At 33.3% G+C, this 13,890-nt stretch overlaps 1 protein-coding gene across 1 annotated transcript in view; it reads left to right on the forward strand.

Annotated features, from left to right (window-relative positions):
• The window catches only part of LOC150104165 (head-specific guanylate cyclase-like), a 109,280-nt gene extending 95,690 nt beyond the window's left edge, over positions 1-13,590 (forward strand). Inside the window, exons 6-9 of the mRNA XM_090396412.1 lie at positions 4,143-4,309; positions 6,867-7,010; positions 7,197-7,351; positions 13,374-13,590. Coding sequence (XP_090252538.1) covers positions 4,143-4,309; positions 6,867-7,010; positions 7,197-7,351; positions 13,374-13,590 — 683 coding nt within the window. The remainder of the gene's footprint in view (positions 1-4,142; positions 4,310-6,866; positions 7,011-7,196; positions 7,352-13,373) is intronic.
• The last annotated feature ends 300 nt before the right edge of the window (positions 13,591-13,890 follow it).

Consider the following 13,890-nt stretch of genomic DNA (forward strand, 5'->3'; position numbering starts at 1 on the left):
ACTGTCTTAAATTTTTAACCTTATTTAACGATGTCTCTAGAGTAACTAATCTCAAAGAAGAAAAATTCATTGCAAACGGTATTAACTTTTTTTTTGTATTTTAGAAACTGTCGCGTACGGATTAACTATGATGAATGTTCTAAGAAGCCTGAAGTCATGCTAGAATATCTTCTTAAAGCAGTAAAGCCAACTAAGGGAATCTGATGAATGTCATTGCTTGAGACGTCTGAAGCGGCGGATGGAGAAGTAATTCGAGTTCGGAACTGCTCTTGTTTTAGAAAGAAGACATTCTTGTTTACTGAAACAATGAAAAATTGTTATTGTCAAATTCTAGAACTGGCGATTAGGATAGAATAACTTCTGTAAATATGAAATGATGGATTACGTTTATAAAACGGATAAATCGTGGATATTCCCTGTGTCGTAATTTCTGTAGGTTGATTTTGGGTAGGTTTTGAGATTTAAAGCTCAGAATCAACCGATATAATTGATAATGATGAAAGGAAACGTATTTTTTTAAACTTAAGCATATATTTGAATGCAAATTATAAAAGTAAAACTAATGTAAAACGAATAGAAAAGCTCAATCGAATATAAATAGAATAGAAAAATACTCCATCCATTGAATATTGTTCGTTAATGCAAGTTGCTGGCCTTTAGCGTTTTATTCGAGTGAACAAAATCAGAAAGACCACTTACACTGTAAGTGGCAAAATCAGATTGTGAGACCTAAGTAGTGTTTTCACGGTTATAACTTTAGAAGATGTGCTTTGACGCCTGCTGTAGTGATCACGGTTATTATCCCTGCTATTGTTCCTCTCCCAAAACTTAAAAACTGCTTCATTGCGGTTAGTAAAATCATCTTGTTTTGTTCTTAATAGTACTGTATACATAAGTTTGAACGTTGGATAAATCTAGAAGATTCTGAATTGTTGGTGAATACTTTATATTGAGCTACAGATGGTCGCCCATTTCTTTGTTAATCACCGAAACACGGAGTAAAAGTAAAACCTTATTGTTGAAACGGATACCTGAAAATATATCGACATATCTATTTTAATTAATAACACAATCTAAAATTCTTCAGATTTTTAAACAACGTTAACAGCAAGTATGAAGGAGTTAAGATTGTTATCACATATGGAAGTAATTTATGGCCTGTTGGGATTTACACTAAACCATAAAAAGGGCAGTCATAAATGGATAAAATCTAAAAATAGGAATGGTTTACGAGTCTTTATTTCCTTGGAAGAGATACTTTTTTAAGAAGTAATATGCTGTTATAGTCAGCGAAATTTACAATGGCTTCTGATAATTTACGACCCTAAAGTGAATGCAGTCAAAACTCTAAAGAGAAAGAGAAACATTACTGGAAGCGTGTTTGAATTGCTTTGGAATGCTGGTACAGCACTCTTTAAAAGCTGAATCATGTACCATGACCATCTAAAGAATAACGACAAAAGAAACAGATAAATGGATCGCCATTATTGAATGCCACTTTTCGCTGCAATAGCGATTCTAGACTTCGGCGGAACCATTAACTCGATTTGGTTCATTTAAATAAGCATTATATTGCATACAGCAGTCATTGATTACGACAAACACCATGAAGGTGACCTGTATGATAACACAATAGTTCCTTTGTTTGCCACAGTTCTTGGCAACAATTGTTGCTGAATTGTGTTTTCAGTGTAGATTAAAGTATGAAGTATTTCGCAATCTTAGAGGTGAAGAGGACATACTAGTGCTAAGACAACATTCCAGCCAAAATACTTCCACTTTAATTACAACTAAAGTTCTATTTCACATTATTGATACAGAATCGTATGTGCTTGTGATTTGTTACATTACGTCAGTAAAACTAAGCTTATAAAGATGACAGGTGTTTCTGTATTTTCTTAGAATAATATGTTTCTGACAGAATGAACTGTATTTAAAACAGGATAAAAATCGGTGACACAGCCTTAGAGGAGTGATTCTAAGCTCATTACTAAAGACCTGATTGAAAATTAGAAATTGTATATCCTATCACCAAAACCACTGGAAGGTATTAGATTTGAACCTCTCTCCCCTGTTCTTACTCAATCAGAAATAATTACATAAAACAATATTTTTTAAATATATTTTTTGCAAATTAGGAAGGTCTCATTTTTTCATTTATTTCGCAATCTAACATCTCCTTGAACTGGTCAGAAGAATGGTCCTGTTCCAATAGTTGGGCAGATCTGTATTAGAATCCTGAAAAGCTCAAAAAAAAAAAAAAATATATATATATATATATATATTATTTTATGATTTTAAAGGATGATTTTAAAGAGGGATATCTTTGGACAGGGAGACCTGTCCAAAGATATCCCTCTTTAAAAGAACTCAGGGTTACCTTGATATTGACCTTCGCAGCTCGGGTTTGTTCAGTCTTGGAATAAATTCAATTTAGACTAAAAATAAGAATACATAAACACATAGACATAAATACATAGACTACATAAACAAGAATAATGTGAGTACAATTTTAATTGAAAAAATCATTAAACCAATGATATGAGATCGGTTACAACTTTCCCCCATGTTTCGTGACCAATTATGAGTGGGTATACACAGTCCATTTTAGGAATCGTTTTTCACCCAAGAGGTATCTTTCCCGCTCCAAGAATCGATGGGGATAGGTGAAGAAATAGTTCGTAATTCGATCATAAATTCTGTTTACCTCACTGAAGAAATGTTTTACGTATCTACCAAATGTGTCAATTTAAGATGTGTCAATTTAAGATAAGAAAAATCAGATTCATAATCATTTTTCTTCATTGAGAGCGGTGGGAAGGATGAGAAACTGTACTAAGACCACCAGGGAGAAATTTGTATTTAGAATATGAGCATTTCAACCAATCAACGCCAAATGCGTCACACTGGTGGACACTCCTAAAAAGGTACCCTGGATTACTCTCCTCAAAGATCGTCTAAAGCCTTTATAAACATAAATATATATATACAGGGGATTTCAAATCAAAGTACTAGATAATGGGGAAGAGATGTTACAATAAAATAAAGTTTAAAAGTTCAAAAATTGACATGTAACGAGAAATATGGCGCTGTGAGCGAAAAAATATAGTTAACTTTGTAAACCATGTTAGCCATAAGGCGGAATAAACGAAGGGGCGAGACTGATTCTACAATCATTTGATTTATGAATGGGTCTCACTTTGCTTCTGAAGTGTTTTTGTGCGAATGGGGAAAATTCGCACAGCACTTCGTGAGTACAAACGCCTAAAGACTTTGCGAAAAGTCGCAATGATACCAAATGCAGTGAAGTGCAGTGGTTCGCCGATGCGAGATACGAAGTTCGATAGTTGAACCAGGAAAAAGGCGTATATCTAAAATTCCTTAAATAAATGAAAATATTACAAATTCAGTTGTTGAACAGTCAAATGAGAATGCCGTAAGTTCATGCCGTAATCGTGATGTAACAAGAAAAATCTAACACATATCTGTGTTATGATATAGCTTAGGATACCCATACCAAGTTTGAGGATATTTCATCTACTGGTTTTCTCTACAGATAGCTCTGAAAACCGCTAAATTAATTTGAAACACCCTGTCTTATGTCAGTAATTCACTCACGAAAAGCTACTTCAAATGCTCCGTTTTATGAATTTGATTGATATATCGTGTGAAATAAACAATTTCAAATTCTCCTAGCTCTTAATTAAAGCTCTGATCATGGCAGGAGGGTAACAGCAATAGCCGAGCCTCAGTTAGAACTTCATTGGCTACAGCATTGCCATCCATTACCCTCCAAGGGTTCTCCTTTTTGTTTCTTGATAATAGTTTAAAATTAAAGTTTACTGATATAATATATTTAGATGAAACAAATAAAGCTGTTTTTGTTTTCTTAGAGATTTTAGACCACTTTATTAAAATTTAAATGTTGCTTTTAAAATTTTAAGTAAAATACTATTTTAATTAAATGATTTTATTGTTTTACCAAAATATAAAGAATATATTAACGAATTCTAGAGAATGTCATGAATGACATTACTTTTTATTCGAGCATGCATAAATGTCAAAAATTCGTTTTCTAGGTTTACATTATTTCGTTACAAAATTTAAATTTAAAAAACACATGAATCTATTAAATTTTTCAGGAAGACCAGTCGAAGCTCAGCAGTACGATAACGTAACCCTCCTATTTTCTGACATCGTCGGATTTACAGCTATCTGTGCTACAGCAACTCCTCTCATGGTGATAAACATGTTGTATACCCTGTACACTCATTTTGACCAGTTTTGTGGAGAGTTGGATGTATATAAGGTAATGCAAACTTCTTTATCTTCTCATCTAAATTCCCTTAATCTTTTTTACGTCTACATGTTTGCTCCACCTATTAACCAGCGATATTACACGTAATTAATGGGGTGCTTAATGCATTTCTGCGCAGTTTTGTCATAAGATATTTAAGAAGAGAGCTATTTACACCGCTAGCAAAGGATTAAATTGAACGTATTAATGTAAAAATAGAAAATGGAGATCACCATATTGTTTCTGGAATGAGTGCGCTGTAGAACATTAATGTAAGGACAGCGAATCAATAAAATGTTCAAAATATCCACGTCCGCCAGCCGTTATTAAAAAGGAGCAAACACAGTCTGCTTTTATTCAGTCTGCATGGCGAATGGTCTTTAATAGGGCGTGTGATCACCGAGCATAATAACCCATTTCCTTAATAATGCGTGCCGCATTTGCCCAGAGTACCAGAACGTATGACCATACTCCTACATACATGCATACGGCATATGGAGTTTAATTTCCGTTGGAAATATTTGCCGCACCTCATAATTTCGTCTGTAAAAGTTTAGAAACTTGTTATTGTAACTGGATAAACAGATGGGGCAGCCCATTCAACAAACTCTACCATCCCGGATTTTCTTTAAAGTAAAGTCTTTCAGTTCACGTTGATATAAGCTCTGGTAATTTAGCATATGAAGAAACATATCTTTGCTTCTTTTATTCAAAGAACCATCCAAAATTCTCTCCTTTGCGAGACTAAAGCTCACAAAAGGAGTAACTGAAAACGGGTGCCCATTTAAATCTGTCTTATCGCTTGAAGTCAACGTAAAGATGCAAATATTTCATTCGTTTCGTATACATTTAATAAAAAATGGGTAATGCATAGTACTTATTTACTTTTCTTCATCCTAACCATTTTAATAGCAGCTCTGACTGAAAGCATGGCATATTTATGACGCTCAATTTTCTTTGCTGGCATTCAGTAATGCTATTGCATTGGTGAAAAATAAACTCTAGAGAATAATAATAATAATAATAATAATAATAGTAATTCTTAATTTTTTGTAAATGTTACAAAACACTAATTAGAGTAGGCAATAATTAGTTCCAAAATGTAAATAGTTATCATAAATGCTTGCTTTATTATTATTGTTGTTACCCGACACCTCCAAGGAATCCGAGGACTCATCGTGGGAGACCATTCTGCAGATGCATCCGTTATAGTACATAATGCAACATCCATGGTGGCCACTTTAGGGAAAAACAAGAGAACGTATGAGACGTTCAGTCATCATCATCATCAGAATTACCATCATAGTGTATTCAAGCATGAAAAAAAGAAAGATATGCAGGAATTGCATGTAACCAAAATTCATGGAAATAAAGTATCTTAAATGAAAGTAAAGCAAGTTTCTCTTGTGCGCCAAATGATAAATATCAGAAAAGTTGATATTCGTTTTAGTTTGCTAATATAAATTTGCTGTCAGCTATGTTTTTTTTTTTTTTGTTTTTTGAACAGTTCAATGTCTTTTTACTCGAACACCAGAAACACTCTACAACTCGGATCCCTATTTAAAAATAAGTTTAGTTTCTCTTCGAAAAAACATTTCAGTGCAATTTAAAATGTATTTTCTCAGTATGCAATTAAAAAAGTCATTAAATTTGAAACCAAGCGTCCCAATTTCGATATTCGTAAAAAACAGGGAAATCATTGAGAACAAACTCTTCTGAATTGGGCTTTAATGTTGATTTAGTCGAATTCTATATCTCTAATAGCAAACATGGTAACCAATGATTTCTGTGAACAGGTTTGTTGAGTATATTAGGTAGAAACCTTGCGCTCCGATTTATGATTGATTACACTAACAGTTTCTAGTTAACTATAAACAGCATCTGTAGCTCAATCGGTACAGACTAAGCCGTTTGCGTGAAAGACCTGAGATCAAATCCCATCTAAGACGAGAAGGCTTTTCAACTGGAGGTGAGTTAGACAGTTTCATACGGAGGTGGAGGGGAGTTTTCCTCCCGGAAACTGGGGGAATTCATTCTAAAACAGCCAAGTCTCGTGAACACACACAGACATGAAATACTTATCATTAGATGGATTCAGCAGAGGAATAGCAAGCCAGCTGCATTAGATCGTCTGAAAACTAACTATTTGGGGACTCACCTCGTCTTTGATGTTACGCGAATTGGATGGATAAATGAGTTAACTATAAAGAGTGATAGTATATGACGGAAGTTCCTTCCTTTGGTTAATTTAATCACATTCGCAACTGCATTTAGCTTTCCAAAACTAATATCTAAAGAATCTTGGCATCAGAAATATCGAAGATTCCAAATCATACTTTATATCTTTAATGTTTGAAAATCTAAATGCTAAATCCAATATTGTTTTTCAATAAACCTAAGGAAACACAAATTTTGGAAGGTATCTAAAATTCAATGGCTTCTGAACTTAGGTCCATTGAAAAGTCATTTCCGACTTTTATACTGAAATCGATTATTATTATAACATTATGAAAATATTTCATCTACTTTCGGCAACCATAAAATTGTATTTTCTTTTTATTTATTTTAGACCGAGACAATTGGCGACGCTTATTGCATAGCAGGTGGTCTTCATCGTCCAAGTCTCACGCATGCACAGCAGACTGCGTGGATGGCACTAAAGATGATGGACGTATCCAGAACTGTTTATTCCCATGACGGCAAGCCATTACAGGTAATCATAAATCTCTCTGTCAGTTTAAGTGTGCACGAACACTCTCAAGTAAAAACACAAAATGATATTTTGTGTTTTTACTCTTAACTTTCAACTAAACTGACGCCTTATCAGAATGTGATGCTAAAATAAATGCATGTAAGTTCCGTTTTGTCATTTAACTTTTTTTTTGTCTTTCTTTCACAGATGAGGATAGGACTTCATACCGGATCTGTACTTGCTGGCGTGGTGGGAATGAAAATGCCAAGATATTGTCTATTTGGAAATAATGTGACTGTCGCTAATAAATTCGAATCTAATAGTCAAGCCATGAAAATCAACGTCAGTCCCACAACATATAGGTAACTATATATTCCTTTTAGTTTCATGAGCATTGCTTCTGATATTTGTAGTAATATTTGGCATCTACATTACATACAAAATAACTCATCAAGCACGATTAGAAATTGCAATCCATTCCTTGAATACAGAAGTCCTAACCTACTTAAAGTTTTTATTTAAGAAATTGCGCATGCCCAGAAAAAGACAAAAAACATATTCCTTGGAATAGAACGGAAAGATATATATAGACAGTCTATCATTGTATATCTCTCTTTTAAAATGTATAACTTTCTACCTGAAGCGCTCTCTCTCTCTCTCTCTTTCTCTCTCCCCCCCCCTAACACGCATTTCAAATTTATTATTATTATTATTGTTGTTTTGTAAAATTTTCTTTCTATTTATCTTACTGGAGTTCCCCCCCCTTTAGTTCTGTATATGTCAGATGTAATCAAGCATTCTTGTTTTTACTTACTTTTCTCTTGTTCTTCAAAGTAACATGTAATTGCCCTCTTTCTACGAATTCCGAACAGAAAACTTAAAGGGAAGATTTTCATAGGCATATATAACATATATTTCGGATTTTCAGAAACAGTTAGAAGCTAAATTAATCGCTGTTTTATTTTATGTTTATTTATTTGACGTGGAGAAATATGAGTTGCATGTCTAACTCGACATATATCCAGCAGTAACAGCTGTTGCTATGTCTGTTCCATGTCAATAACTTTGCTACGATATCGCTATATTTTTTACTCTTTTAACGATTGTACCGACTTCCCTTTTGTTGTTTTTATTTTATCCGATACCTAAAACAATAAAAATCTAAGAAGAAATTCTACATTTATATACAATTGTCTACAGATTTTGCATATCAAGAACATATTTTTTATGAATTTTTAATATTTTCATGTCTACTCATTAGAACAAAATGAACTTTCATTCACGTGACTCCGATTATATGAATTGATTATATCTTAGGTTAAGTAAGCTAGTATTCAGTTTGAAAAATATCTGATTTTAAAATGTCGCAGTTCTTTGTTCAAAACGTGTATATTGTAGAAGATAACATTACTTCGTTTGCATATATATGTGTTTAAAACTTCATGAACAAAACAAAACACGGAAAAAGATAAAACAAAATCTAGGTGGATTTTCATCCATCACTCTCATAACTGGTGCTGGTATACGACGTAAATTAAAAAAAAAAAAAATTGGGGAAAGAGACTCTTGAGTATCAGTAGTTCATTCGTCATTGCAATTCAGAGACATTTCTGCCTTTCACGTGAACGGAATACAATTTTCCTCTTTCAGCTTCTGATAGTTCGATAGCTAGTTAATAACAACAATACTTTGTGGTTTGAAAGATCTGAAGTCGCATTTTATCTAGGATGCTTTATAAGGATTTTTCAACAGAAAATAAGTTAATCTAGTCTAGTGTTGTGTGAAGGTAGCAAGATTTATATTCCCCCAAAACTAGCAACCTTGGCAGCTAGAATGCACATTTAACAGAAATAAAACAGAGGCCGCATAGCCTTAGCTGCTTCATCCCTAATATAATCCACACCAAACCGAAATGAACTAGATACAAAAGATGGTCACCAGACTATCAAAGCAAACTTATTCCAGTGTTCAATGCAGAAAACAGTTTTTGTTTTCATTCAGAGAATTCACGTATCCAACAACTGATCAAAAGACTTTATGGTTTCTAAGTTAGCATGAGGATTTACAAGACTAGAAGTACGAATAAGGAAGTTGTTATTAAGTAGGTAATGGCGTTCTCATTTGAAGACAACATGAATTTATTCATAGGCAAAATAGTAAAATGTGAATCGTTAATACCTATGTTTGTTTTGACTGTTCGTGTTCATCTAATAAGAGATTAGCGAAGTAGGACTGCAATAAAATTAATTAGTAAAGGACATCATTTTTGGCGAATGTAACTGAAGACGCTTCATTTAGGATATAGATTTAGGAAGAGATTTGCGAGGAATTATAAACATCACCACCTCCTTAATCTTACAAATTACCGATAGCAGACTGGATTATAAATATGATATATTGATCCAGAAAATTAAATGAAGTATTAATTCACAAGACCCAATCAGGAGACAAATGCATATAAAACGATTTCGGTTTTCAGAGTCAGAGGTCAGGTATTATGTGTCGCTTCTGATGACATTCTCCTCTAGTTCTTCAGTAAAGGTTTGTTATTCGTTTCATCCTTTTGCTGTACTCCATGGACTACTCAATGCCGGAAATTGAATTTATCTGCGAGAGTCGTTATCGTTGTCAGCTAATTAGTAACAACAGTGAGAGTACTAAATATTGTGTTGTTTTCGTCCCAAAGCTTCGACTTTTCATTAGTTATTTTTCTTTGCCGATATTAGACAGATAAAATTTAGATGCTATCCTTCTTGATATACATCCAAATGTCCTATGCTTAGATTTGAACGCTGAAAGCATAGATTCTCATTGTCATATGATCAAATAATAGGTGCATCTGTCAATAAAATGACGATACAAATTCTATTCTTGAAGCGTTTTGGGGTCGTTTAAATATATATTCTTTTTGCATAAATTTATAAAATCAGTGTTCCCTTCATCCAGAATGAATTAAGAATTAAGTGAAAATTAAGAGCAAAACTATTATATAATTATTTTCACTATGGTGAAATTTATATGTTGTAGGAAACATTGGGTAAGGCAGTCACATAAAATACTTTAAAATTTATAAGAAACATTACCAGAAATAATACTGAACTAATCATAGAAATCTGAACTAATATTCCGATTTTAAAAATGCGAATTCGATCGAGTATTAAGACAAACGCTAATCACTTTCTTTAACATTAGGATCTTACGCATGATAAAGGCGTTCTTAAACATCAGAAAATCAGAGTATTTATAATTACCTTTCCCTCAATGTCTGGGAGATGCTGTTGTTCCAAAACGTTGTCACAAATGGTCTTCAGGCATCTATTTTCTGCAACACAACTGCCTCTCGGCGCCTAAATTCAAGAATTCGTAGACAAATATAACATGAATGCACCACTGCAACCTACTTAAAAAAAAAAAAAAAACATTCGCATTACTCTGCGCTTCGGTTTCAGGAAATCGTAAATTGAAGAGTTTAAACACGCACTACATGACCGACTAGTTTAGGATCGGTGAATAGAAGAATGCAAAGATATTTATTTTTGCAATGTGGAGTAAATAACTTTAGCAAAATTTGAAGAACAATTGTGAGAAGAAGAACAATTTGTCCCAATGCAAATTATTCTTCTTCTTCCCTGGTTTTAAAAGCCATTCTTAAGGAGAAACAGTACAAGACATCGCGGAACGGGGAACAGCAAGTAATGATCAGTGGAAGAATCATTGGAATGGTTGCATGCAATCAGGAGGATCTTGTCTGATGGAGAGAACACTATGTAACTTGTCCGAAGTTGTTCGTATCTTTAATTTCCCGAAAAAAAATGTTACGAATATTTTTATTCAGTCTCATCATCAGCATGCTTTGTGAACTGCATAGAATATTTAGGTCATGCGCCTAATTGCTAAGATTGCTTAAACATCTTAAACTGTTTTAATTGACAGTAAGGATGTGTACATTTTATTTTGTGCTACAAAAATTATTCAGTCATAGCTCAGTCAAAACAAACCATTTGTAATTCAATCAACATATAATAATAAATTAATAATCTAAGTAAACAGTGTAACTTTTTATCATATATGAACAAATGTAAATTTTACCTACCTTATTGTTTAGGCTTCTTCAATAATCTTGAGTACTTTCTTTACTATGTATAATAAAGTAGGTTTTGTTTCGATTTCACTTCTAAGTTAACGCCATTATTTGATTCCATTTTCTGGCAGGTAATCTAGCAAAAGCAAGGATTGAATTTATAAGAACTCACCATGTTATCGATGATCTGGAAAAACTAACCGGAGGGTTTTATATTTCAATAAACTTTATTTGTCGTATGTTTTTATTTAACCGTGTGGATCTTTTCAAATAACAGTTTAATATAAAAAAAAGATTCACATTTTGCTAAAGTTATTAACTCCACATTGCAAAAATAAATATCTTTGCACATCTTCTATTCACCGATCTTAAACCAGTTCGTCGTGTAGTACGTGTTTAAACTCCTTAATTTACGATTTCCAGAAACCGAAGCGGCAGAGTAATGCGAATGTGTTTTTTTTTTTTTAGTTCAAAGTTTTATACTTTTTATACGGATCGTACATATCGATTGCGCGTTATTACGAACGACGGCATCTGCGACCAATTGCTTCACTTAACGGTTTTGGAAACTACTCAGTGGCTTATACAAAACTGATAAGGATTTGTGCACGTATTCAAAAATCGCTACGAAGGCAGAAAGAAAGTGAACGGTCACGGAATTTAAACCTTTCCTTTTGGTAATAAATGCAGACTTTAACTGAAAAATCTTTAAAAAAATTGCTATCCCAAAATCGGAAGTATAAAACAAATTATTTTGAAGAATTGTTTTTAAATTCTTCAGTAGACAGAATTCAATTTATGTTTTCAGTAATAAACCATTCGTCTCTGTTAGCAGAGAAACATCGCTTCAAATGCTATCTTCTTTCTTATCTGTATTGTTAAACAATTAAGTAATAAGACATGTAAGTAGTTTTAACTCTTTAGGTTCATTAATCACATCTAATACAGAACCTCCATAGTTCAGTCGGTATGGACGATATCCTTTAGTTGGAAAGACCTGCGTCTAATCATTTCTAAAAACTTTTAATAGGCATTTCCAAACGAATGTGGTTTATACGGTCTCAGACGGAGGTGAAGGAATGAAAAACTCGATAACACGATTTTGCAAACTAGGTTTTTCATCATCCAACAAAACAGACAAACCGGCCAGAAGTAACACGCCGTTTCCAGATAGAAGAAGATGCAGATAGAATTTACTATCCTTAAGCAGTAATTAGGTTTCGAAGAAGCCAACTTACTTTGCTTCTTTAACAAGCCATTGCAATAGGCCATATGCACCAAACACAAAACACGGAAGACATTGGGGAAGGGATTAGTGTGCGGTTTAATTTAATCATAATATGATTAAATTAAACTGCAACAATTAAACACACAATATCAATACCGTGGAAAATGATTACCAAACTAAAAAAATACAGAAAGTAATGAACTATTGAACCACTTTAAATATATCTCTATGATGCAATTTTTATTCCCACTCATCTTTAGTTGAGCTGAGACATAAACAATTAATAAAAAATTACGCAAATTTTTAGATTTCAAAATGACATTTCTCCTGAAAATTAATAAAACACATGATAGAAATGAAAACAAATAGACACATTACATATGATAAGACAGGCCACATACAATTATGAATAATGTCAAACGACAAAAGTTGGAACACTACGGTCCGTCAGCATGCATCCAGAGAGACGTGCACCAGATGCTGGATGGACAAATGAAAGAATCATGTGCAGAAGGATTAACATGGTTATAGATATTACGAGCAACCACAAAATTAAGTCAGAAACTGGCAACAGATCTTGTACAAGACAGAAGAAAACAGCGAATAGTCATTTGTGGGGTTGAATTTGTTCTATGACAAAAGAGATAAGAAAACAAGAGAGATATTAGAGGACGTTTCAAGTACCTTCCCTTAGTAATGCTGTTCACTAAATTCATTCCTTGTTTATTATTCGTATTTCATTCAGAATAGTATAGTATTATTATTATAAAATATAGAGCATAAAATGATTCAGTTTGGATGGATCTTAATAATATACAGTATAATGAAGTTTTTGATATCTGTTCTTAGTCTGCTGATTAGGTTTCAAGGGCCTGACAGCTGTTTGGAACCGTTGTCCTCATCAGAGACCAGACAAGCAGTAATCTAAGGGGAGCAAGAAATCTCATATCAGTACCAAAACAGTTATATTCTTCATAACATGAAGTTTCAGTGACCGAATATATATTTTGAATATATTTTCTATCAGATTAGTAGAGTTTGATCTAATTCTTTTTTCCCTTTTTTTCCCAACTAGGTTGCTAAGAAAAGTAGGTGGTTTCGCGCTTTCTCCACGCTCTCCGGGCCATCTACCTAAAGAGTATTCAGGCGGTCCCAATGACACAGTTTATTTCCTGGAAAACTACTCGCATTCCAAAGTTGATCCGTCTGCCGATTTGAGCGTCCATATTTCCAAAGCCATGCAGGAGATAATTTCTAATTTTTCTCAAATGTGGACTTGTAACAAGAGTTAAGATTATTCCCAGTCGTACATCAGTCGCTTGATAACTATTAGACGCTGTTAGTAAATGTCATTGTTTCAATAGGAAGATAAATAAATATTCATAATTTCGATAGAAATAATGCTTCTCTCATGTTAACAAAATTCACATATTGAAAATCATAAAGTATACATTCGTGCCATATGTGCAACTGATCGATCATATAAGTCATTTAATATTTAAACTTTTTATTGTTATTTATTGTTACTAAATTAGATGAAATATTTTCATTTTTGCAATATCTAAAACATGTCGGAGGACATCATATCCGGT

The sequence above is a fragment of the Typopeltis vanoorti genome, chromosome 8, assembly GCF_054136105.1.
Source record: "Typopeltis vanoorti isolate ZY-2024b chromosome 8, IOZ_Tvanoo_1.0, whole genome shotgun sequence".
NCBI classification, from domain to species: Eukaryota; Metazoa; Arthropoda; class Arachnida; order Uropygi; family Thelyphonidae; genus Typopeltis; species Typopeltis vanoorti.